The 24161-nt window shown below is 48.5% G+C and overlaps 10 protein-coding genes across 10 annotated transcripts; 4 read left to right on the top strand and 6 right to left on the bottom strand.

Moving 5' to 3' along the window:
- Positions 1-585: 585 nt before the first annotated feature.
- N7481_005696 (uncharacterized protein) lies at positions 586-2099 on the top strand (the record flags this gene model as incomplete). Its single annotated transcript, XM_057264915.1, has 2 exons — positions 586-804; positions 846-2099. The coding sequence occupies 2 exons, from the start codon at positions 586-588 to the stop codon at positions 2097-2099; spliced, it is 1473 nt and encodes a 490-aa protein (XP_057122635.1).
- A 1061-nt stretch (positions 2100-3160) lies between these two features.
- N7481_005695 (FUSC family protein) lies at positions 3161-7579 on the top strand (the record flags this gene model as incomplete). The annotated part of the gene is made up of 8 exons (XM_057264914.1): positions 3161-3394; positions 3976-4925; positions 5125-5263; positions 5323-5725; positions 5798-6847; positions 6941-7102; positions 7170-7259; positions 7326-7579. 8 exons carry the CDS (start codon positions 3161-3163, stop codon positions 7577-7579), a joined length of 3282 nt encoding a protein of 1093 aa, XP_057122634.1.
- A 1309-nt stretch (positions 7580-8888) lies between these two features.
- N7481_005694 (uncharacterized protein) lies at positions 8889-10413 on the bottom strand (the record flags this gene model as incomplete). The annotated part of the gene is made up of 4 exons (XM_057264913.1): positions 8889-9338; positions 9406-10047; positions 10156-10221; positions 10300-10413. 4 exons carry the CDS (start codon positions 10411-10413, stop codon positions 8889-8891), a joined length of 1272 nt encoding a protein of 423 aa, XP_057122633.1.
- Positions 10414-11575: 1162 nt separating this feature from the next.
- On the bottom strand, positions 11576-13579 carry N7481_005693 (U4/U6-U5 snRNP complex subunit SNU66; the record flags this gene model as incomplete). The annotated part of the gene is made up of 1 exon (XM_057264912.1): positions 11576-13579. One exon carries the CDS (start codon positions 13577-13579, stop codon positions 11576-11578), a length of 2004 nt encoding a protein of 667 aa, XP_057122632.1.
- A 1274-nt stretch (positions 13580-14853) lies between these two features.
- On the bottom strand, positions 14854-15562 carry N7481_005692 (aminoacyl-tRNA hydrolase PTH2; the record flags this gene model as incomplete). The annotated part of the gene is given in 3 exon segments (XM_057264911.1): positions 14854-15158; positions 15249-15412; positions 15426-15562. 3 exon segments carry the CDS (start codon positions 15560-15562, stop codon positions 14854-14856), a joined length of 606 nt encoding a protein of 201 aa, XP_057122631.1.
- Positions 15563-16061: 499 nt separating this feature from the next.
- Positions 16062-16832, bottom strand: N7481_005691 (uncharacterized protein; the record flags this gene model as incomplete). The annotated part of the gene is made up of 3 exons (XM_057264910.1): positions 16062-16373; positions 16429-16513; positions 16678-16832. The coding sequence occupies 3 exons, from the start codon at positions 16830-16832 to the stop codon at positions 16062-16064; spliced, it is 552 nt and encodes a 183-aa protein (XP_057122630.1).
- A 22-nt stretch (positions 16833-16854) lies between these two features.
- Positions 16855-17167, bottom strand: N7481_005690 (polyprenyl synthetase family protein; the record flags this gene model as incomplete). The annotated part of the gene is made up of 2 exons (XM_057264909.1): positions 16855-17023; positions 17085-17167. The coding sequence occupies 2 exons, from the start codon at positions 17165-17167 to the stop codon at positions 16855-16857; spliced, it is 252 nt and encodes an 83-aa protein (XP_057122629.1).
- Positions 17168-17195: 28 nt separating this feature from the next.
- On the bottom strand, positions 17196-17823 carry N7481_005689 (uncharacterized protein; the record flags this gene model as incomplete). The annotated part of the gene is made up of 2 exons (XM_057264908.1): positions 17196-17239; positions 17400-17823. The coding sequence occupies 2 exons, from the start codon at positions 17821-17823 to the stop codon at positions 17196-17198; spliced, it is 468 nt and encodes a 155-aa protein (XP_057122628.1).
- A 1440-nt stretch (positions 17824-19263) lies between these two features.
- On the top strand, positions 19264-20732 carry N7481_005688 (cytochrome P450; the record flags this gene model as incomplete). Its single annotated transcript, XM_057264907.1, has 7 exons — positions 19264-19404; positions 19478-19592; positions 19652-19743; positions 19793-20113; positions 20171-20281; positions 20334-20494; positions 20558-20732. The coding sequence occupies 7 exons, from the start codon at positions 19264-19266 to the stop codon at positions 20730-20732; spliced, it is 1116 nt and encodes a 371-aa protein (XP_057122627.1).
- A 1352-nt stretch (positions 20733-22084) lies between these two features.
- Positions 22085-23030, top strand: N7481_005687 (uncharacterized protein; the record flags this gene model as incomplete). The annotated part of the gene is made up of 3 exons (XM_057264906.1): positions 22085-22390; positions 22470-22870; positions 22961-23030. The coding sequence occupies 3 exons, from the start codon at positions 22085-22087 to the stop codon at positions 23028-23030; spliced, it is 777 nt and encodes a 258-aa protein (XP_057122626.1).
- Between the last annotated feature and the right edge of the window lie 1131 nt (positions 23031-24161).

The raw sequence follows: 24161 nt of genomic DNA, 5'->3' as shown, positions 1-24161 counted from the left end.
ATACATCCAAAAGGTTGGTTTAGAGCTGTAAACGAGATCTCAAAGGTGAGATGTTAGCTGCATTTTAGGTATTATTGATGGCTGGCCATGCCCTGAAACTAAGCACCCAGCTCCAGCACCAAGCCCCAAGCCCCACAGTGCTAGCACAGGTACGTACGAGTACATCACACAATCCGAGTTTATTCCGCCTTTACCCCTTTAGGATTCAGGATCCTCTAAATAGACTATGGGGTTCGGCGGGTCGGCACTAAAGCGATTGAATCTAACTGGAAAATAAAGTCTCAACCTAGATGAGGCTAATTCAGAGTCAAAGACATGTGAAACACGCTATTCTCACGAAACCTTCTCTAAAGTCAGGGTGGGAGGAGAGATCAAATTTACGGGGCCATTCAGGATCCTGTTCGAGGGGATCGTCGCGCAAACAAAGTTTGAACCTGCCTTGCGTCCACCTCGTGGAAACAAGTCACCCATCACATCAAAATTTGCTCTTGGTTTTGTCGTCTGAAAAAAAGGAAGACTCATGTCTTTATATTAACGCGACTCACTCGGCTTTGACCATTACCTCCCGCAGCCTTTGCAAAAGAAATGTCTGCCGAAAGACACCTGCCAGGTGCCAGTGTTGTCCCTGAGAACATTTACCCACTGTACCCACTCGACAGCGATAAGACGAATCGCTGTTTCGTATCCTGGCTGATGAGATTCAATGATGTTCTTGACCCTGAACAATTGAACAATGCTTTGGTACGATTATTGGAGATTGGGGATTGGAAGAAACTCGGTGGTCGGCTACGATTGAAGGTTAGGGTATTTTCCTGGGTTGACCGAGTTTCACTGACGCCAATTAGGAGAACGGGGACCTAGAAGTCCATGTCCCGAACATCTCGGGGGAAGATTCAAGAAAGACTTTCTTCACCCATCAGACTTTCGACGTGGAAATCCAGAACCACCCGGTGGCTTGTCAATTCCCAACACCGACTGCAGGTCCATCAATCCAACCAATTTCCGAAGACTTCAAGCCATTTGTTACACGTCAAAGCTTCACAACCTTCCAGCAGCTAGTGCAGGAGAAACTGCCATTGATATCTCTCCATATATCCTCTTTCCGAGATGCAACCCTGGTATCTCTGGTCTGGCCTCACGTGTTGATGGATGCGTTTGGGGGCCAGGCTCTCCTCGCTGCCTGGTCATCGGTATTAGCCACGCGGGAAGAAGATATTCCTACCATCAGCGGTGCACGGAATGACCCTCTTCGTGAGGCAGTCTCGTCCAACCCCGAGAAATGGGAAGAGCTGAAGCTCGAAAAAAGGCGTCTGAAAGGTATGGATCTTTTCAAGTTCTTATCCCGGTACTTGTGGAACAATATACGGGACGCACCTCGAGAAAGGCGTGTTATTTATCTTCCGAAGATCTTCTTGGACAGGATGAAAAACCTTGCCCAGAAACAGATTCACGAAACCCATTCGTGTCGTGATTCAGGAGTGTTCTTTAGTAGCGGGGATGCACTTGTCGCGTGGGTAACGCGAGCAATGGCATTGTCAGAATCAACACCGCGCCCAATTACGATTCTGAGTCTCTTAAACTCCCGCTTTCGGCTTCCGGAGTTTATTAACTCGGCAGGGGTCTTTCTTCAAAATCTAACCCTGGGAACCTATACATTCCTCTCATCGCAAGAAGCAAGAGGGCCCATTGGGCCCATTGCACTTAGTCACCGCCAACATTTCAATGAACAATCCACAGAGAAGCAGGTTCGTGCTTTTATGAGAACCGGCTACCAAGATATCGACGCGGGTAAAACACCCGGGGTGCTCTTCGGGGAGGCGAATGCCTTGCCGATAATTCTAAATAATATGGTCAAGGCAGACTTAATAAAAACGGTCGATTTTAGGGCTGCTGTCGTGCGCCAGGGAGATACCTCGAAGAACAGGGCGAATCCGTTAGGAACGATGCTCATGTACTATTATGAAAACGTGGGCGAGCCGTACAAAGGCTTCAACCTTTTTACGATGCTTGGTCAAGACTATGCTGGTAATCACTGGCTTATGGGGACCCTTTTACCACGGGCATGGGATAAGATAATGGAGGAACTTGGAAACCTATGAGATAGTCACGGTTATGTCAATTTAAAAAATTATACTGTGATATACTACTAAAAGTCTTATAGTCAAGCTCATAAAACGAGTAGCGATCGAGAGGATGTGGATTCCTTCTCAAGATGACTTTCACGGAGTTTATAGCTAGTACTAGTAGTATTGTATGGATCTAGTCTCAAAACAAACCACCATCCTCTAATGTAGAGATACTTACTTCGCAATAAGGAACTGGAAGCTGCAGGTTTTAATCCATGAGATGCCGAGGTTGATTGAAATCTGCACGGTGGGGTATTCAAGTTGTCTCACTAAATGTGTTGTTCCTGTCAAGAAGTTAGGCGGAATTCGAATTGAGCTTGAAGAATCAGAGCTCAAGCGTCGTGAACACGAAGGGCTCGATCTCGTATTTGCTCGACAGGGCGAAGATCGCCCAAGCGAGGCTCCACCCCATCGTATTTGGCTCGGCGAGGTGAGCTTCACAGAGTTGATGCGTATCGAATTATTCAAATAGCTTAATCAATTGGATGGAATGGCGTTGGTAATATTTTCTTTAGCTGAAGATTATCAGTTTATTTTTTTTTTGAAAATCACATAGTTTGTAGCCAAAACTGTCTCGACAATCATTCTCATAGAATCTTGTCGGCATTCGGAGGATTTGCAGACCTTTGTAGCCCCTATAATTATCATGCCAAGCAATCCTTCGAATACGAACAATCTCAAAATAGACTTCTCTGAGATCTTTTAGTCAGATACTATTGGTTTGGTTGACAATTGCTCTAAAAGAATGGGGTATCATTCCGCGAAGCAACATAGCCATTCGAATTTTGATATTAGAAAAGATAGTGACCCGAGCTGGGGAAAGTAGGGTATATAAGTCTTAAATTAGCTACCCGAATTCAATCTGCAAAATCTTCTCCGTCTCGTCCTCTTGGTTTACTATTTCCACCTGTTCCACGCCAACTATTCAGTCCTTTTACACAGTCAGTTGCTTGCGTAACAAAAAAAAATACAATTAAGCAAAAAGTTCCAGATCTTTCTAACAGCTTTTTAGACACAATTTGAAGCCTACCAAAATGAAGTTCCTCGGAGGTCTTACCGCGCTTCTCCTCCCTCTCGGAGCCCTTGCTAGCACGGGCTACTATTGCGAAAACACACCCCACGTCGGTGCTGTGGCGCCCACCTATAAATGCGGAAAGCACTGCGGGCTGGACAACTATAACACCCAATTCTCGACCTACCACTGCTGGGTGGATGGTGATGGTGCCAAGTCCTGCTTCAAGAAGTGTTGCAAGGATGCGGGCAGGGAGGTGGGCACTATCTCGGGTCTTTAAATATGCCTTGGAATGGCTCAATTGACAGGAAAAGAGCTGGGGCTGTGGCAGTCTATATTGAATCCATTCAGAGAGTTCCATGACAAGCGACGACTTCCTCGAAGTCCTTGGGTGAAGATAGTCTACAAGCTTGTCGACGGTTGGCTGAATTCATGATTCCTAGGGCATGAAAAGTTTTCTCGATGATGTAATATAAATAATTTCACAATATGAGCCCTGCTGAGAGTTCAATTTGTTCCACACTAGAGCATAAAATGGTGTTGATATTCTACTATTCCCAGTATGGTTCAATGTTCCAATTAGGCATAGTGTAGTGACATTATCAGGCCGCAAACGTGCAGTTAACAAAGGCGGTGGCAAAAAGAGGGGGCGGAGATGGAGATGAACATTGGAGATCGACATGGATGACATGGGGATGAGATATCAGAAGCATCATGATATATGAGAATAGAGGGAGTTGATGGTGCTGTCCTAATTATTTTTTGGCGTCTATGGGTCATTCTCCCTTTGAAGTAAGTACGATCCACCAGGCATGCCTCACTCTGCTGACCATCAAGGCTCCAGAGTCGCGGCAGACCATGCCGATATCGAACCTGCATGAAGGGGAAGCTATCAATATGCACCTTGGCGATCACGATCAACAGGATGAGTTTCAGCCTTTTCTTATGAGTGAAGAATCTGGCCAACGAGAGGGGCTTCTCCGGCGAGTTCTAAGGCAACTTTCACGATCGTGGCGCAAGGCACAGGCGTTGATCACCTCTGAGCATGGCGTCAGTATCTTCAAGTGCAGCCTTGCGTATTTACTCGCATCCCTAGCGGTGTTTATTCCATTTATTGGAAAACTTCTGGGTCAGCAATATGGCAAACATCTAGTAGCGACCATCACCATTTACTTCCACCCAGCGAGATCGCAGGGCAGCATGTACAAGGCGCTGATATGCGCCTTCGTCGCATTTCTTTTTGCGACGTTCCTGTCATTGTCTAGCATGTGGGTGACCATTGTCTTCCATAGAAAGCATGACTTGATTGAAATAGGGCATGCTGTGGTTCTGGTCGTCTTCGTCCTGGGTGGTTTCGGGTTCATCGGATGGATTAAACAGAGACTGCAAGACCCGCTTGTGAATGTCGCATGCTCTTTGGCTTCTTTGGCCTCGATTCTGGTCATCACCAAAGAAGGTGCTATACAAACAGGTGATCTTTCCTTCACAAAAATCTCCCAGATACTCAGGATGCTGCTTTTGGGTATTGGTGTCTCAACGGCCGTATCTTTGTCGATAATGCCCGTTTCTGCCCGGAATAAATTTCGTGGAGACTTTTCTACCTTGATGGGTACAACTTCAATGATGTTGATGAGTCTTACGGAGAGCTTTCTGCGCGGTACAGACCGGGAACTCAAAACAGCCGACTTCTCCCATCTATCTTCACATCACGACAAAACCTTCGGCCACTTGAAGCAGCTACTAAGCGAGACAAAGCTCGAGCACTATGTCGCTGGGACGAACCGAGAGTATTCTCTTCGAGAAAGAACTTGCGCATTTAATGCAAGATATTACCCACGGCCTAGGGGGTCTGCGCAGTGTACTGGCTTTGCAGGCTGAATTGCTTGCACCAACTAAATGCACAGAACTGCCACAGCCTTCAAGAATGGCGGGCCAACTTTCTACCCCTACTCTACCTGAAAATTCGAGATTGACGAGCGAGTCAAGTGTCGGCTCACCAACAGATACACAAGATGTCGACAATGAATCGTCAAGTTCGACTTCACAAACTAGACAACAGTCCTCTTCGGTTCAATCTCCTGCTGAAATCTTCCAACAACTAACATCTCGTCTCGAGATGTCTATCGTAAGTGCGATCACGTATTCTGTCCATACCCAAACTTCTTGCTCACAAATGCTTGGTAGCTATCGCTTGCTGTTGCCCTGAAAGAAACATTCGGAGAAGCTTCTTTCGGACCCGCACCCGATCGTCGTCTTTCAATAAGTGAAGGAGTGGTTTCCCGCATCAATGAAGCAATAGACTTATACGAAGAATCTCGACGTGCTGCGTTTCATTCGCTTCGACGAGATTGGCAGATGATATCTCCAGCTCAGGTGGATAAAGCGAGCCTTGAAGAAATCTTCGCCAATTGCGAATATTTCTCCGTTGGTTTACTCAAGCTGAGCGAGCAGCTGCGATCCCTGTTGTTGGTGTTGGAGGATCTGCAGCTTGAGGTTGATGAAAGACCTGCCGGAAAGTCTTGGAGCTGGCTCCGTCTTTCGTGGTGGCCGGCTCGTCGGGATGAAGTCATACGAGGTTCAGATGAAGGTAAGTGAATACATGTAGATCTATAACATTGGAAGTGTTCAAGGAGAGTGGCACTAATTTGACGCTCGCTAGCGCCTTTGTCGGGACGCCACCGTGCCGTCGACGCCCGAAGCTCTTTACAAGCGCTTAATACAAGTGGTCAGCCGCAAGGCCCATATCGAGGACGAACACATCACCAAGGAGGGAAGAAGGATCCTGTGAGAGTGTTTGATTTCCTACGAAAGGATGAGATTAAGTTTGCTCTGAAAGTAGGCATTGGAGCGGCGATTTATGCCTTGCCCTCCTTCATATCCGTGACCAGACCACTTTATCTATCGTGGAGGGGAGAATGGGGCCTCATCTCGTACATGTTGGTATGCTCCATGACCATCGGGGCGTCAAATACCGCCGGATTTGCTCGCTTTCTCGGTACATGCCTTGGGGGTCTTTGTTCACTCGGTGCTTGGTACCTTGCAGGAGGTGATGCTTTTAAGCTCATACTTACGGGCCTTGTCATGGGGATCGGACCCTTCTACTTGATTATTGTCAAGGGGCAAGGGCCTATGGGTCGATTCATCCTACTAACCTACAACCTCTCTGTACTTTACGCTTTCTCACAGTCGCAAATTGATGCTGATGATGACGCCGAGCATCTCGATATCACTTCGATCGTTCTCCGCCGAGTCGTCTCCGTCATTGCTGGCAATGTTTGGGGCATCATAATTACGCGAGGCATATGGCCCATTCGCGCACGAACGAAGCTTGATGAAACCCTGCAATTGCTGTGGCTCAGATTGGCATTCATTTGGGAATCAGACCCGTTAAATACAATATCCACGGATGAGGCAAACATGCCTATTCTTTATATGAACGATCATGACAAAGCCGAGGTTGAACACCTTCTCTCTCAGCTTGACCCCATGCAAGCATCCGCGCGTTCTGAAATCGAATTGAAAGAACCGTTTCCAGATTCTGCATATGGTAGCGTGATTCGCCGGACAAGAGATATTGTGGACAACTTTCATTCCATGGACCTGGTTCTATCTGGGATGGGTGCACCCTCGGAAGGGCAGCTTTCGCTTCTGCAACATACTACCACTGCTAGACAGAGAATGTCTGATTGCATCGCCAATTTACTAACCAGTAAGTTTCAGTTTCACGGTCACCGGTTTTACCGTTATCGGCTCAAAGATTACATTAGTATTACTCTTTTCTAACGCCTGACTTCTCCTGCAGCTATAGCAGCGGCTGTTGAGGTTGGACATACCTTCAGCGATTTTCCTACGAATGTTGACCGTCCCCGTGATGAACTTCTGGCACATATTTCTCGATATCGTCAAGATAAACGCGTGTCTGACTCGACAAATGATGAAGACTATGTCTTGCTTTACGCTTATAGTAAGTTCGCTTAAGAATGGTTTCCCCAGGACCCTTTGATATCTCCAGTTGTACTGACATGAGATAGTCATTATGAGCCGTCAGTTGTCGAATGAGGTGATTCAAATCACCACGGAGCTGGCTCACATCTTCCCGGCCCCGGATGGAGATCTAATTGGTGCCTTGCGAGTTTGATCGAAGTAACTATATACAATGTACTACTAGTAATTCTGCCTTAGAATAGAGCTTTTCGGTCGTGCGATGTCCTTTTGGTTCAAGTTCCCAGAGCTGACATTCCAAGCACTGCCATCTGTGTCTGAATCCTCGGATTTTCCTGAAATGCTTCTCGCTCGTATGCCGCCTCCTCAGATTACCCGCCTCCTTTCCCTTTACACCGCGAATAATTGCTTCTGCTACTTTGCAAGTGACCATCTGGCAGTTGTCGAGTACAATGTTGTACTTTTGACCGGACTGGTTCACTATATGAGTAACAAGTAAGTATTGGGACACCTCTTAGGACACCTAACCCTAGAAGAGAACTGCCAGCAGAACTCACTAAGCACCTGCATCTTGTCGTTCACAAACTTGGTCCGTCCCAAATACTCATACGTATTTTCCACCTGTAGGCCTTTCTCGTAGTGAAAGGGGCTAACATGAGCTACCGCGTCTTTGTTGGTGAGCTTTCTGTTTTCCATAGAGACCCAGCTGAACATAAAACCCGTTGTCGAAGCCTCTGGTAAGTCGTCATTCTCTATGGAGTCGGTAACTAGGAGAGCGGAATGGAAATTGAAGCATGGAGAAGAGGACGATGGAAAGGAGGATCAGCACCCCATTTAACGAGGTAGACCTCTCTTTCTCGCAGTTTTGGGTCACGCATCCCAATTTTCCATCCAAAGCCTCTGTTTCGTCTAGAAAACTTTCCAAGGTTTACAAACGATAAAGCCATTTTTGAAATGCACCAATGTGATAACTCGCGAAACAGCCGAAACCGACGGGCTTGAATAATTCTGGCAGGGCAACAACAACCTTAGAACTACGAGGAAGTGGTACTGGATAGTGTCCACATTTAACTAGATTTCAGTGCGTCCGCTCTGAACATGAATCATGCACAGAGAGCACCAATTGAATCTTGGAATCAACACATGGCGTTGTTAAATATCTTTTAGAAAGCTAAACTTTCAGAGCCTGACAACGTTTCTGGAGTAGAAGAACATGCCAAACATACGTAGCTTGTAGGATGAGACGTTGTCCGATCCATCTGATGTGAGAAACGCCGGCCCAGCTGAACATGCTGCATGGAGCAAGCCTTACCATTTGAGGCTGGTCTTGCGACTGGTGCCGGGCGAGGTCGTTCTGGTGACCAGTGCGTCTAAATGGTAATATTGCAACATAGTGAGTTATTTTGGAGTTCTCCTGGTGGACGTTCTGTCAGGCTGCACATGGGGATGACTAGGGTTAACTCCACCATCTCGTTGGCCGCTAGCCTCAGGCTCTCAAAAATGCCAACTCAGTATGTGAATCGTCTGCATTTACCAAATCGTCTACAGAGAGAAAAAAAAGAAGTGATGAATCCAAAATCTCCGTTGAGATGGACAAAGCCAAGCCATGCTAATATAAAACACAGAGACATTAGATATCAGTACAAGGGCCGCGAAAACCCAAGAGCCGCGCGATCAAAGGCGCGTGCTCTTGGTGCCCGATTCGATTCCATTCGGTTCCAATTCCAATTCCAATTCCGTTTTGTTCGTATCCAATTCCACCGTTTACCTCGTTCAACGTTTGATTTCCATTTTCAAAGTCGACCCATTTAACCGGTAACCTTGAAGATGGACTCGGCCAGACGCTGCACGTTGCCGGTGGTGATACCAGCGACGGAGATACGGCCGTCCTTGGTAGCGTAGACGGAGTGCTCCTTGGCCAGAACATCCATCTGCTCGGGCTTCAGACCAGTGAAGGCGAACATGCCGATCTGGCTGGTGATGTGGGACCAGTCGTGCTTGCTGCCGAGCTTCTCGAGGTTGGTGCGGAGGAGCGAACGCATCTCAATGATGCGGTCGGCCATGCCCTTGACCTCACCGAGCCACTGCTCATTCAGAGAGGGGTCGTTCATGATGGCGGAGGCGACGCGGGCACCGTGGATGGGAGGGTTGGAGTAGAAGGGGCGGATGAGAATCTTGATCTGAGACTCGACGCGCTTCTTCTCCTCGGCGTTCTCGCAAACGAGGGAGAAGGCTCCGACACGCTCACCGTAGAGACCCTATTCGAGTGTTAGTATGACCAACTCAGTTTGACTTGCTGGATTCATGGCTGGGGATCAGACGTACCATGTTCTTAGCGAAACTCTGGCACAGAGCGATGTTGTGGCCCTCAGCAACGAAGTGGCGGGGGGCAAAGGCATCTTGGTCAGCGTTACCACTGGCAAAGCCCTGGTAGGCCATGTCGAAGAAAGCAAAGTGGCCCTTCGACTTCATGACATCGCTGATCTGGCGCCATTGGGCCTGGGTGGGGTCAACACCGGTGGGGTTGTGAGCACAGGCGTGCAGCAGAATGATGCTGCCCTCGGGGGCAGCCTTGATGTCCTCGATGAGGCCCTCGAAGTCCAGACCAATGGTGTCCTTGTTGTAGTAGCGGTACTTCGCGACCTCGAGGCCGGAGTCCTTGAAAACGGCGTTGTGGTTGGCCCAGCTAGGGTTGGGCAGGTAGACCTTCTTCGCGCCAGGGTAGAAGCGCTCGAGGAAAGCACCGCCAATACGGAGAGCACCGGTACCAGAGATGGTCTGGGTGATGACGAGGCGGTCATTCTTGATAACGGCGGAGCCGGTACCGTAGGCCAGCTCGGCAGCGGCGTTGGTGAAGGCAGGGATACCGGTGATGCCGGCATACTCCTTGTCGCTGCGCGAGGCGACGACCTTGTCCTCGGCGGCGCGGACGGAGGAGAAGAACGTAGGGCTTGCCCTTGTCGTCACCTAAATCGAGGCCAGACAGTTAGCAATTGATCGCAATCAAGAATTGGATGAAACAGAGCTTGTTTTGGACTCTCGCGAGGAGGGTTATGACATACGGTAAGCACCCACACCCAGGTTGATCTTCTCCTTGAAAGAGTCGGCCTTGAAGGCTTCGGTGATACCTAGGATGGCATCCTATTTTGAAGAGGTAAAGTCAGCATTGGAGATGGCAATGGTATTGTCAAGGCATCAGAAATGCAATTTCAAGCTTACCGGAGGGCCCTGGGGGACCTTGGACCAGGCCGAGGCTTGTCTGGCACCGAGAACGACGAAGTTAGCTTCGCGGGCAGCAGCCGAGCGGCTGGCGACACGCAGAGTGGAGAGCATTGTGTGTGATGATGAGGATGGAAAGAGTGATGGAAAGAAATCAGAGAAGGGAAATCCTAAAAAGTTAGGGGAGGAGAAAGTCGGGGACGAAAAGGACGAAAGTCGGAGATGCTGCGAATGGGGCCTTGCTGGCTTGACTCATGTGATACTTATGTAAGTACCGGGTACCTGTCAGTTGTTGTAATTACCCACCCAATCCCAGGTACCCTGTACTTACACAGGTACTACTGAATACTCTACACTCTGCGCAGCAGGTGGCCTCCGGGAGAGATCAGCGACCACAACAAGGGGGATCTTGTCTGTGCTTTGATGTAAACAGGAACTCATACCTGTCAATTATGACTACAAGTAGTACCTTTCATACCCTGTATCATATTATACATAGGACTACTACCTGTTTATTGATATGTCTGGCTATAGCTAGGTCTTGTTTATGTTTACATACAGTCTGGCATAACAGCACTATACAACTACAACCTCCACCCACTGCACCCACTGCACTGCACTGCACTCCGACATTGCGCGACTCGGGAGGGCCTGCCCCGGTGAGCTGATCTGGCTGATTCTCCACCGGGCGCGCCTTTTCCCCTCACGCAGTTGGGGTAAAGCGAAACCCCGGTCATGCCATCCCATCCAGTAGGAATAACTAGTACCGTCTACTCACCGAGTCGGGCACTGTCTCGGTTAAATTGAAAAAGGAGGTGAAAAAGCAATCATTGCAGAATTAAAAAAAAAAAAGTAGAGAGAATATTCCCGTAGACCCAAAGAAACGAGGTTTCGTTTCAATTAACCCTAAATACCCGCGCATCCCCACACGCGGAGACAACCTGGAGTCGCCTGGAGAAAATTCTATTACGTAGCAACGCGGAGATACCCTAAGCCCTTCGGGTCCATCGGGACGATCGGGAGACTCGGGAGGACATGACGAATACAGCTAGTACCTAGTAGACGTTCGGGTTCTTTCGTTGAACTTGAAGGGTTTCCAATTCCATTAAGGGGATATCGTAGCGCAATCTGATCTTCTTACTACTGACCTACCCCATGCTTCCATGGGGGGATTCCATGGGGGAACCCCATGGCAGCTAGGTATGTAGCAGTGATAGCTCGCGGCTCTATGTACGTCAACACAAAATATTCTCTGTCCTGACCAGTTGGCTCCACCTCATCCTAGTCGCACACCAGCCTGGCGCTTCTTACGCGCCGTCTCCTCCATCGCATTGTTCATGCCGGTGTGTTGACTGCTGTCTAGTGCACTCATCGCCTCGCGCTTCTTTTCCTCGTCGATCTTCTTCAATCGCTTCTCTGTCTTCATTTTGCCGCTGCCCTTGCCGTGGAACTGGTGACTGAGGTGCTTGAATGCCTCCTTTTGGTTCATTGATCGCCCGTGCTCGTCCACGTATTTCAATTGCACATCGGGCTTGTACTCGCGGTTGAAGACTTGAGCCATTTCACGCGCCTCCTGTTGGTCGCGTTGCTTGTTCTCGTAACGGGCGTATTCTTCACGCTCGCGCGCAGACATGCGGTCCAACTTGCCGGAAGCACGGTCACGCTCACGTTGGGTTCTGGCGCGGCGATCGGCATCGACCTCACGATTGGCCTTGTCTGCGAGGAAACGTTGTCGGTCGCGGGTCAGGGCGTTGCTAGATCCACTGTCTGTTTCCTTGACCAGGCCTCGTTGTCGTAGCATGGACAATGTAGATCCTAGACCCTGGTCTAGTGTAGCTTCTTCTTCTAAACCAGTGCCAGTGAGCTTTTGCTTATCCTCCTGGGATTTTTCGCGCTGGAGGCGCGCCGCAAGATCCTCGTCATCCTCAACATCGTTGTATGATTGCTCCATATCCACATCTTCAGTTTCTGCCTCGGGCTCCTCGGCAGGCTTTTCGATCGAGGGCTCTGCTCGTCGCTCTTCCCGCTCGGGAATGGTGGATTTGTGAAGATTGGAGACGAATTCCGAGGTTTCGTCAATAACAAGACCTGGCTCGTCGGCAGCTTCCTCTGGTGTCTCCACCTCCATGGGAGTTTGAGATTCTTCCTCGCGAAGCTGTCGGGCGATATCTTCGGGGCGCATCTTCTTGCGTTTCTTGAATGCGGCGCGTCGTGTGGCCGCGAGAGAGGCTTGCAAATCATCGTCATCCACAAAAGAGATGTTCTGGTCGATCACCTTTCGTGGAGCAGGAGCCGAAGCTCCATTTGTAGAGTCGATATCCATAGATGAATCGCCTGTTGGTGTAGCTCCGCCAAACAAGTCTTCATCGTCGATCACGGCTCTTTGTTTCGTAGTCTTGCTCTTCTTCTTTTTCGGCTTTTTGATCTTAACTTCGCTGATATCCATGTAATCCGATGTCGGGACTTCGGGTTCGAGGTCGAGAGTGATGGCGCCCTTCTTCAATCGTTCAGAAACCTCTTGTCGCTTGGCCTCTCTTTCCTCCTCGGTTGAACCCTTGGCATCGAGTGTAAATCTTTTGCGTTTTTTCCCTTCGATCTCTTCATCGTAGTGTGACAGGATACCCTGGTTTTCGGCAGTAGGGTCGTAAACGGGCTTGTTCTTCTTCAGTTCCAGTCTCTCTTGGGTCTTTTCCTTATCGACCAAGTTGACATCCTGAAGCTCGTCCCCCTCCTCGTCGTCGTCCACAGCCGCATCCTTCAGAGTCAGGATATGGTCTTCGCCACCTTCAAAATCGTTGACAGCATGTCCGACCTTGACACCGGCAAGATCTGCAGCCGTGTACTCGACCGCAGCAGCGCGTTCCCGCTCCTCCAGCTCTTCGGCGAGCTTGCGCGCGCGCTCTTTCTCGATCTTCTTGGTGCGCTTTTTCGACTGCATCAACCAAGACTTGGTGTCGAGTTCGCCATCAGCCTCTCCAAGGGTGGCACCCTCGAGCTGTAAATTTCGCTGAGCCGCATCGCGAGCCTTTTTGATGGCAGCACTCCGCGCCTCTCGCTTCTTTTTCGCTTCGGCATCATCCTGGAGCTTCTTCCAGTTGTCATAGCCCTGTGCTTGTCGGGTTTCAACTGTGCTCGCAGGCTCTTCTTCGGATTCGGAACCGCTGTCGCTTTCGCTATCGTCTTCCTTGAAGGATGGACCGGCGCCGGGGACGGGGAGTGGCTTAAGGCCGAGTGCCACTCGGATTTTGTTGTTCTGCTCGATCGAGAGAGCGTCCGCCATGGTGAGAGAAGGTAGAGGAGAGGTAAGGGTGACGGGGCGAGATCCAAGCAGATCTGGCGGCGAGACTCTTCGAAGGACCTTAGATCCTGGAGATTCCAGCCCGGCCTTGATGCGCGGTGGCACGTGATTTGATGGAACTAACCGAAGGCGGCTAGCGGCACAAAATCTTCGGGAGGTTAAAAAGCGAACGAAGCCACCGTTTCTTCCTTTTCTTCTTCTTCTTCTTCAAGAGGATTTTGTGTCCAGCACTCCCGTTCACTTCTGTGTTTCGGTTGAGCGCTGGGCAGTTCGACGATTTCGGAGCCATACTTTTTTATGTGTATGGCACTTAACGGTGTCCTGTCGACAGGTCCCAGATTAATGTTCTACGCCGGGTCACCCTCGGGTCTTGAGCTCCCGCCTTGGTGAGCTCGGCCTGAGAGCCTGGAGGTAGACGGCGTCATATTTCATGTCCCTTTGCCGATTGGCCATTGGCTAGTGAGGTTAGGGAAAAAACCATGACTTGCCAACATCCCCCTTTATATAGAATCATTTAGTAGGAAAAAAATATATATCCACTGTGCTCCTAACAGAGCCAAATAAAGTCGCCCATATGGAGCGCATGATACAAAGCGTCTATCGAACGCAAAGTCGTCCTTCCAGGGTGCAAACCAGAAGCCGTCTTGATGTGGACGCAACCAAAGTCGCCCGTTTGGAGCGCAAAAGTCGTCTTACTATGGACGCAAACTAAAAAGCGTCTATTGAGAACGCAAAGTCGTCCCCGGAAGGCGCAAACCAAAAAGTCTGCCTATTCAGAGCGTAAGACAGAACGCCGCCTATCAAGAGCGCAAAAGAAGAAGCGTCTATTGAGAACGCGAGCTAAAACCGCCTATCAAGGACGCATAATGACAAGTCCAGCCCATCTACGGAGGAGCGCGCATAATAGTCCGCGATATACTAGGACAACCATAAAACAATTCCCCGAGTAGCTGGACATTTTACATAGTACATAGCCGAAGAACTTACTGGCTTCCTAGAACAAACTCTTCCATAGGTAGGGATCATGGTGCCAGTGCAAATGCAAATGTCCATTGCCTCTCCTTGGCCAGTGCTCCTGTTGAAGAGCTACTAGGTACGGCTGTAAAATATATAAATAAGCTATGGCATACTCGGCTACGTGTGTGCGTCCCATTGCTTGTCATCGACATCATGATCATTATTTTCTATCAGGCAGGGATACCATGAAATATAGCAACCATAGCCTCTGGTGTAAATCACAGCAGTAAATTTTGTATTCACAGAAGCTTCAAGTGGCCGGTCACGCCGTCCACGACACTCTTCGGTCCCAGGATACCCAGCACCGTCCGGCTACCAGCAGCAATCTGCGTGCGACCAGCATCCTGGATCACGCGCGCGCAGAGTCCCAGACTCATAGCCTGCGCCTGTAGCAGCAGTAGCTCCTCCTCTCCCTTGATTTGTAGCGCGATCTTCGCTTGGCCACCGCGTTCCCAGCGCGACAGGATCGGGGACTCGGCCTGGTGCTCTTTGGAATATTTGTAGCAGGAGAGGGAGGCGTGAGAGGCTTGCGCGGCCATCTTGCCTAGAAAGAAGTAAAAGAGAGGTCAGCACGATGATCTCATTGACTCGTTGCGGCAATTCTCCGTGGCAGAGTCGGCCAATTCTCACGTACCCTTGGTCATGCCCAGGTCTGTCCGAATGACCAGCACCATCTTCACCTCCTCGGCGTTATCCTTGAAGTGCGCCAGTTCCTCGCCGTTGCCTTCATCTTCGCTATCGTCCTCTGCTTCTTCATCTTCCTCATCCGAGGAGTCGCGGTGCACCTTAACGTCGTAGCTGTTAGGCCAACTTTTTTTTCTCGTGGAACAGGCCAAGCGAGGCGCCTTGGCCAATGAAATATCCAACGAGGCCGGCGATGATACCGGTCGCAATCACGTATGCGGTTGTCGTTGGTGGGGCGCGATCAAAAGGCACGGGAGCAGCCATGTTGTTGCCTAGGTGAAAGGGGAGGAGGAAGGTTGAAGTTGGTCAAAAGTGAAAGTTGAAGGTGAAGGTGAAGGCGAGGTCGAGGTGAGCTGAACTTCAACGTGACCCGGCTGCCTTTCCAAGTTCAAAACCTCGAATCCGGCAACTATTGAATTACCCCAGGTAGTTTGGAGAAAAAAAAAATCTACGTACTAAATAAGCTGGCTATTTTAGGTCATCTTTAAATTAAATAGTCTAATCTGATGTTTTTGCGTAATTGATTTAGGCGCGAACAGAAAATGACTTGGTGCCTCCGCAATATATACGTCCACCTGAAGTACTACCTACTAACTGCTTACTAGTAGTATCCGTAGGTATATTCAAGTTCGAACTTTGAACTTCAACTTTACTACTAGTACTAGTATCGCGCAATTTAAAATGATAGAACTTTGAAAGTAATGACAGATGTACTTTTTCTACTTCACTCAAAATAAAACTGCTCTTTTTCCAACATTCGATATCAAACCTTCAGCTGGTGGAGCACCCGCCACAAGATCCAGTTCTTCTTCTTCGTCTCTCGTTCCAAGGCTTCAAGCTCCTCCTTGATCAATTCATAGAGCTCCTTGATGACAGACAGTGTGTAATCCAGGCTTCCATTGATCTTCAACCGCTGGAGAACAATTTGTTTCATTTCCTTCGTTAAGCTTCCGCTGATTTTCCGCTGCTGGAGGATACCCTGTATCAAGGGGTCCCCTTTCTGCAAAGAATGGATTAGGAGCAGAGAATATTTTCCTTCGTCCAGATCTTCACAGAAGCCTTTAGTATCAATGTACTGCATGTCATTAGCATGAATTTCTGACCCACGAGGAACGGCACAATCTACTTACCTCCGAAGACGTCAGGCTCTGGTAGTCGTCGCGGATTTGGAAATATCGTCCGACCAAAGTAAAATGATTTTCAAGTTCAAGGTGACTTTAGAGCTGTTAGTTTGATTGACTCAAATTTTATCGTACAAGGGCCGCTTTACTTGTTCGTGGTAGCTTCGACTCGACTCAGACGGGTGGCAAGACGAAATAACGCAGATGTTTCTAAAAGCAGCAAATCCGCAAAAGGAAAGTCAAAGAAAACCGTGAAACACAAGTGGTAAAAACGTACTCGCATCAATCATATTCAAATACTCCTTCTCCGTCGGAACTATGCTATTCTGAGTCCAATAGAGATCATAGTCCTCTCCCCGGTGCATTTGATCAAGCCCATCTAGAAATAGCATTAAAACATGATAGGGATACATATTTCTGGAATACAGGGGCTTTTTACACACTGAGATATATGGACATTGCAGGTGGCGATAGGTCTTGGGCAAGCCTAAAACCACCAAGGTAAAGAAAGAACCCAGAGCTGATAGTTTGACCAACCCCGAAGATCGTGTGAGCTGATGGGTTTCCACGGCGAAGAGGTGAGTTGTCTTGAACATCATCAAATCTGTATGAAATATCGGATTCAGTTAAATTGTGATGAACGTGGAATTTGGCTTGCCGCGTACATCAAGGAAGAAGTATGCGTGAGTTTGATAATCCTGTTGACCTTATCAAGAGATTCTCTCGGGACTTGATACCAAATATTCATAGCAGTTATAACGGCTCCACGGACTCCTTTACTTGGCATTGGCATAATGTAGTCGGAAGGGGGTCTCAATGTCTATAAATAATGTTTGTATACTATGTTAAGATTTGGAATATTAGACACATGCCTCTAAACCCAATGGATCCAATCTAATATCTTTGAAATGCGCGGGAACTTGAATATCTATAAAAATTTGATGACAGAACTGAAGTAAACAAGAGGATGGGTGACTTACTTTCTGATCCGGTAGACTGAGTCATATCTCTTGTTGGCCCGTTTTCACAATGGCCATCGACACGCTGCTTCCCACCATTTGTTCGAGCACCGGAACTAAGGCCTGGCTCGTGACTGAGGATCATACCCGAGTCAGTGTAGCTATCGAAAAAGTGGAAGCCATCAGCAAGTCTGCTTTGATAATACGTCTCATAAACATTTTCATCGGAAGGGTGATAGCGAGAACAAGTGATACTCCAAAAAGATGACCCCGCCGCGATTGCCTCGATCAACTCCAAAGAGTCAAGAACAACTTGAGATATTTGACTCCCGTTAGTTTCGCTAACATATTCCGCCTTCTGAGTTAAATAATTTTCTTCCAGTTCAATGATCTTGGCCTTCGTAGTTTCTTTCGCATTTATTTCAGATAGCGAATACCACTTCATGAAGAAAGAAACGCAGTTCATGAGACGTTCCATCTGCACTCCGCGCTCTTTCTCCCAAGAGTAATAGTCGTTCCATAGAATTACCGAGTCGTACAAGGGCTCGAGAATTGCATCTGCGATTGATTTTTCACTCGCATTTAGGTGAGGCTGGCGCCGAAATGAGCCAATGAACTTAGAGCTCTGCGTAAGTTAGCCATTTCAGTCCTGAGATTAGAAGACTTGATAACTATAGGGAGAATCATCCTTACGGCCAGTCGAAATCATATCGTCTCTTGGAGTGGTAGTGATTGAGATCTCGATAGTCAATACCTTTCGGTGTTGAATTAATAGTTTTCGTATACACTTAGAATGGATCCTCAGCTCTCCAAAAATCAGTTTGTGATGGTTTGCTAAGTTCATTATTATGCTTCTCTTCGTATACCTTCGCTAGTATGACATGACGCACCGGTCGCATGGCGTTTATGCAGTGCAACCACAGATAACTAGCGTGGACTTCGATAATGACAAACAACTTTGAAAGACTCCAATATTCCCATGGTCCAATATTCCCATGGTCGAACATCCTATTTCTTCTAGTACAAAAGTGTCATATTTTCCAAGATCAAATCTTTTCCTAATTTCATGTTCACAACACTGCCAAGGTGGAGTTGGTGATTAGGTCAATGTGGAGGTGCCCATAACGCGCGGGACGCTCATGCACGATCGTGATATGATCCATATTTACCTGCAGGCCAATAGTCAGCATTCTACAAATGCGTGGGCTAAGAACACAAGGAACGTGCGCATTTTCGATTGGGTTAAATAGTAAACACACAGAGAATTTTGCCATTACTCAGTAGAAAGCCCCGCCCGCCCTAATCGTAGACCTGCTGTGCTTCGAAATTGTGAACATTTCATTCGCCAAGCAACATGTTCGCCGGGTATGTTGGCAAGAGTTTGGATTCCATTACCCTTTCACCTAGTTTGCTGTTCTATACAACGGGAACTATTTTGATCGCTCGATTACTGCAAGCTTTGACGTGGCGATGGTGGTTTCACCCCCTTGCCTCGGTCCCCGGCCACGGTTAGCAGCAGTCTCTAGTCTGTGGCAGATGTGGCAAGATGTTTTTCGCGATGGGGACACTGCTCGAGCTATTGACAGAATTCATCAGGAGTATAGTGAGTACGCTTTCGTGACCACAGGGCTTTGTAACTAATTTTCTAGATACTGATATTATTCGCATTTCACCAAACCACGTTCACATCAAGGACCCCGACTTCTACTTCAAGTTGAGTTTTGAAAAATATGTGCTATCTCGCTGCAAAACTAAAGATAAAATAGGATTTATAACGTCGGTCCAGGATTTGATAAAGATCCAGATTTCTATTCTAAACTAGGGGTTCCGCATTCAATTTTGAGCGCTGACACCAAATCCGCCCGATCTATGCGGAGCAAAGCAAATGCAATCGTCGCACCGAGAGATTGGGGGGGTAATGGTGGAGAAGGCCTATTCTACCACCAAGCATGCTTCCGATCAAGTTGCAGCCCACTCTCAAAGAGGCGAAGAGATCAATCTGTTCCATACAATTCGGAGTATATCGGTATTTATTCAATGAGCTCTTTGGATCACTGGGTCATCCATCAATGAGTCCTGACTAGATGCTTCTTGATTAGACCGATATCATCTGCAACTTATGCTTCGGGTTCGCTCCTGATTTCGTCAAACGGCCCGAGGATGCATCACAACTTTTCAATGTTCTTGACATGTGCTTGGAGGGGCTTTGGTTCAGTAAGCTTGATATGTTACAAATTCCGGCACCACAATTGATTGATATCTTTTATTTTCAGCTGTGCATATTCCGTATCTTGCGGAATACCTGAATAGACTACCGAAGTGGTTGCTCAAGGTTTTGCTCCCGGGACTGACATACTTCAAAAATGTAGGAGGCTCACCTCCAACTTGCTGATCGCGCTAAATTTGAATTATAGCAAGGCGGAGAGTGGGTCGATGGCACTTTGAAAAATAGCAGGAATTCCAGCGTGGAAGATGGCAAGTCGACGATCATCGATGCTCTGAACCCTTCACCCAACCAAAATGTCAGCGCAGCAGATCGCGAATGGCTAATTGACCAAGCCAATACGTTTGTATTTGCGGGTGTGGATACGACATCTACGATGTTGATGTATACTTTTCACAAGGTTCTATCTTCCCGCGAAATTCACAGGCGCTTACAACACGAGCTACGAAATGCCAATATTTCGATCCAAGAAGGGTACGATTGGAAGAAGGTCCGAGATTTACCCTATTTGGTGCGTCTATTGAGGAAGGATTTATAGTAGTCTCGTGCAAACTGACATTTGTCACAGACTGCAGTAATAAAAGAAGGACTGCGGTTGAGCGCTGTTATCCCGGGACGACTTCCTCGAACGGTCCCCGCTAGAGGGGTAGAATACAAGGGGACCTTTCTTCCTGGGGGTGTATGTCACTTCAACTGCTCCAAAACTCCTCGGCGCTAATGACATAATGTAGACCGTCGTATCGAGCACGATCTACTCGATGCATCATAATTCGACGATATTTCCTGATCCAGATATTTTCAGCCCAGACCGGTGGCTAGCTGAAAACAGCGTCGAGCTTGATAGATATAACGTTGCTTTCAGCAAAGGGAAAAGAAGCTGCATCGGAATGAAGTAAGTTTTCTGTGTGTTGCACGGCTTGGGGAAGTAGATGGCTGATACAGCGATTCATCGCAGCCTGGCGTACTTGGAAATTTACGTCACAATGGCACTTTTCTTCAGTCGGTTCGATATGGAGTTGGACTACCCAGCACCGGGAAAGGAGTTGGATTGGGCGGATTGTCTTGCAAGAAGGTCAAAAGACTTCATCAAAGTGAGAATAGTCGCAGACAAATTTTCCACTCCGAGTTGAGGGAACGAATTGTATTAAGGGGATATATGCAATTAAATTCGGACATAGAATTTCTTTCTTAATTTTCTCTTTTTTTTCCAAACCAAACAGTTTGGCTTGGATTGTCCTCTCTGCCGTCCACCCTTCTACTTTCCATGACCACAACCTCCACAAATTCACTGGGAGCTGTCGACCGTAACCACACTGGACGAGCACCCTCGTGGATAGAAAGCATAACCTACAGCCGTGCTCATCCAGAGATCTACGACCACACCATCTGAGATGCCTTTTATTCCAGTTTCACCGAGCACATTAATATCCTGAAACTTTGTTGATCAAGGATCGATTGATCGAAATCTCACCCTAGGAACCACAATCACTCACAAAGGCAAGTGATTGAACGTCTACCACTGGCCCTGTGCGATGATAAAACGAAGACACTGACATGAACTGAACAGACAAGCTTGAGACTGACATGCCGGACGATAAAATACTCGCAGGGGCTGTTATCTCGGCAATGATGGTCTGCTTTGCCATTGTCGCACTCGGGGTAGTGATCGCCAAGTACAAAGGCCGTTGCATCGATAGCTCCTTTGAGCTCGAGGGATATCAGCAACGAACATCAGTTACTCCAGCTCCTTCACCGCGTTCACAAGTACCACCCACAGCCGCGCTAGAGACTATGGGTTTCATAATAGAACTTCCTCGTCCCCAGCCGGTTCATTCATACCACAGAGGGGATTTCCAAGTCGGGGCGTCGCAACATGGACCCCATTATCCACCGCCAAGACGTGAAAGAGACACATTGACAGATGATTCAGTCGATATGGAATTTCCATCGCCCGCTTATGTTGCTCCTCCTCCCTACAAACCCTGATGAGAAGAGAGGGAGGTAAAGAAAGAAAGAGTGGGGGACCCAGCAAAGTTAGGCACATGGCGGTATGCCCCTGATGTTTTATCGTGTCCAGTTTCAAAATCAAGAAATCAAGAAGATCATTCTCTAGTAGTGAAGGATGTGATAAAGTATACTATGAAGTATACTACGAGTAATGCCTACAAAGTGGATTCCCCCCCGCGTGCCAACGGGAGGGATGTGATTGGACCGGGCGATAGTCGCAAGCTGGCCTGATCCGCGTGGAGCTGCCAATGCCAGTGCCATTTGCCATTGCCAATCTCCAGCTTCCTTTCCCTTCTCTCCTTATCCCTCGGGTGCCGCTGCATTGAATCTACCATTAAGGTCCGTATCATTCGACTTCTTCTTTTCTTCTTTTCTTCTTTTCTTCTTTTCTTCTTTCCATCTCTATCATCCCCTTGATCTCCCTCCACCTTCCCCTCCCGCTTACCTGCCACTAACACGCGTCGCAGCCATCAAGATGCGTTTCACTTCGCTTGTTGCCCTCCTCCCTGCCGTCGCCCTGGCGCAGGAGCAGGTCCCCCTGGCCGACCGTGTTCAAGGATGGTTCAACAAGGCCAAGGCCTACGTGCCAACCGCCGTCCCCGCCGCCCCCATTGAGAAGTTGGCCGAGTCAATCTCCGAGAAGAGTGTCACTCCGGTGACCCTTCAGAACTGGGAGTCCATCCTGACCCCCGGCACCCAGGAGGAGGACTGGTTCATCTTCATCACTGGTGGTAACAAGACCTGCTTCGGTCGCTGTGATCGCGCCGATAAGGCCTTCAAGGTAAGCACCAAGCGCGTCGCGACTCTCCCTGCACCACCATCGAGGACTCCCTTGCTAACCCATCCATCCATCCATCCAGGAATCCGTCCTTCTCTTCTCTGCCGATCCTACCGCCCCCAACCTCGGTCTGCTGGACTGCGAGCAGGAGCGCGTTCTCTGCGCCGCCTGGTCCTCCGGTGCCCCCTCCGTCTACTATTACCAGGTTCCCCAGGCCCAGGCCGCCGACCAGGAGCGCCTCCCTTCGCCCCTGCACGTTCTCTACATGAACACCACCACCGTCACTCCCCAGGAGCTCTACGAGATCCACTCCAAGAAGACCTTCCTGGACGTTCCCGCCTACGAGGGTGCTTTCCACCCCACCGACGGCTGGGTCGCCAAGTACAACCTCACCCTGCCCTTCGGTTACTTCATCTACGGCATCGGCGCCATCCCCAGCTGGATGTTCATGATCGGTATCAGCTTCTTCAGCCGTACCTTTATGTAAGTTCCCCCTTGGTGGTGTATTCCGTCACGGACTCCTCTCCTCATCTTACCCTTCCAACATCGATACTAATACGAAATCTGATTTAGGGGCCGTCGCATGGGCAACGTCGGCGCTAACCGTGGCCCTGCTGCTGCTCCCGCCGGCAGTGCGAACTAGAGATTTTGTTCGACTTTGGGTATGGTTGTACATAGTGAGCGGCTGGCTATTTGACGGGAACAGATGCAGTTAGGTTGACCTGGCATTGCTTCCAGAAGATACCTGGTTGAGTTCAATGCGGGCACCATATTGATGGCGTTTCAAGAACTATTAGCTTTTTTAATTGGATGGGTGACATTTCTGACAACTTGAATCGTGTGCGCCGTAGTCTGCCCCTGGCTAGGCTTATTTCGGATTAGACGCGGCGTTCTCACCTGGTCCTATGGTACTGTGGTCAGGAATTGTCCGGCTGTTATCCTGTCGGGTACAGACCAAAAGACCAAATCGTAGGTCCTGGGGTATAACTAGTACTATTTTGTACTCGGGTATAGTTCGGCATTTTAAAAAGGTGCTAGTAATGGTTGGCTGATCTGCAGCGGCAAGACTGGCTTATGTATGCAAAGAACGGCGTGAATTAATTAATGCTCGATTGGGTCATGCTGTATCTCACAATTTTCATTTGTGCTATTGATTGTGTCCGTATCTGTAATTGTCGAAATTCTTTGATCCAATTGATCCAATTGATCTAATTGATCCAATACCAATCTCCATTTCCAGTCTAGATCGACACTGCTTTGTCATGTGGCAAACCTCACACTAATCAAGTACGAGTAGAGTACTTCACATGCGGGCACCTCCGAAAACCAGCCTTGGCCTGCGAAGATAGGGAGATACATGAAGAGCATTAAAGCTCCACAATGGAGCCAAACCAATCTTTGATTTGTGGTCTTGTCTGTAATTCATGGCCTGGTCATAGTCAGACCAAATTTGGGGTTGATCGCTATGTATGACGTAGAGGAGTCGAGCTCCTACAGATGAGGGGGGGGGGGTGGTGCACCTTGAGGCATATGCTAGAGAACTCAAGATAAGCCCTAACTGGGGTACGTCAGGTACTATGGAGTACCATAGACCAGTATGGTATGGATGGACCTGAGATACTGAGTGATGGAGTGAATTACTATGAGAAATTCCGGGCAAGTCCAACCCCGCCAGGCCGATGTCGGTTGCCAGCAGATCAATTGGAATGCAGCGGGAGAGGCAAGAGATGAGCACCAGTAACAATAAGTGAGGAAGGAACAATGATGCAAAATC

The sequence above is a fragment of the Penicillium waksmanii genome (assembly GCF_028829765.1).
Source record: "Penicillium waksmanii strain IBT 27052 chromosome Unknown utg000005l:1.0-5232799.0:1.0-5237142.0, whole genome shotgun sequence".
Lineage (NCBI taxonomy): Eukaryota > Fungi > Ascomycota > Eurotiomycetes > Eurotiales > Aspergillaceae > Penicillium > Penicillium waksmanii.
This window is presented reverse-complemented; position numbering and strand designations above follow the sequence as displayed.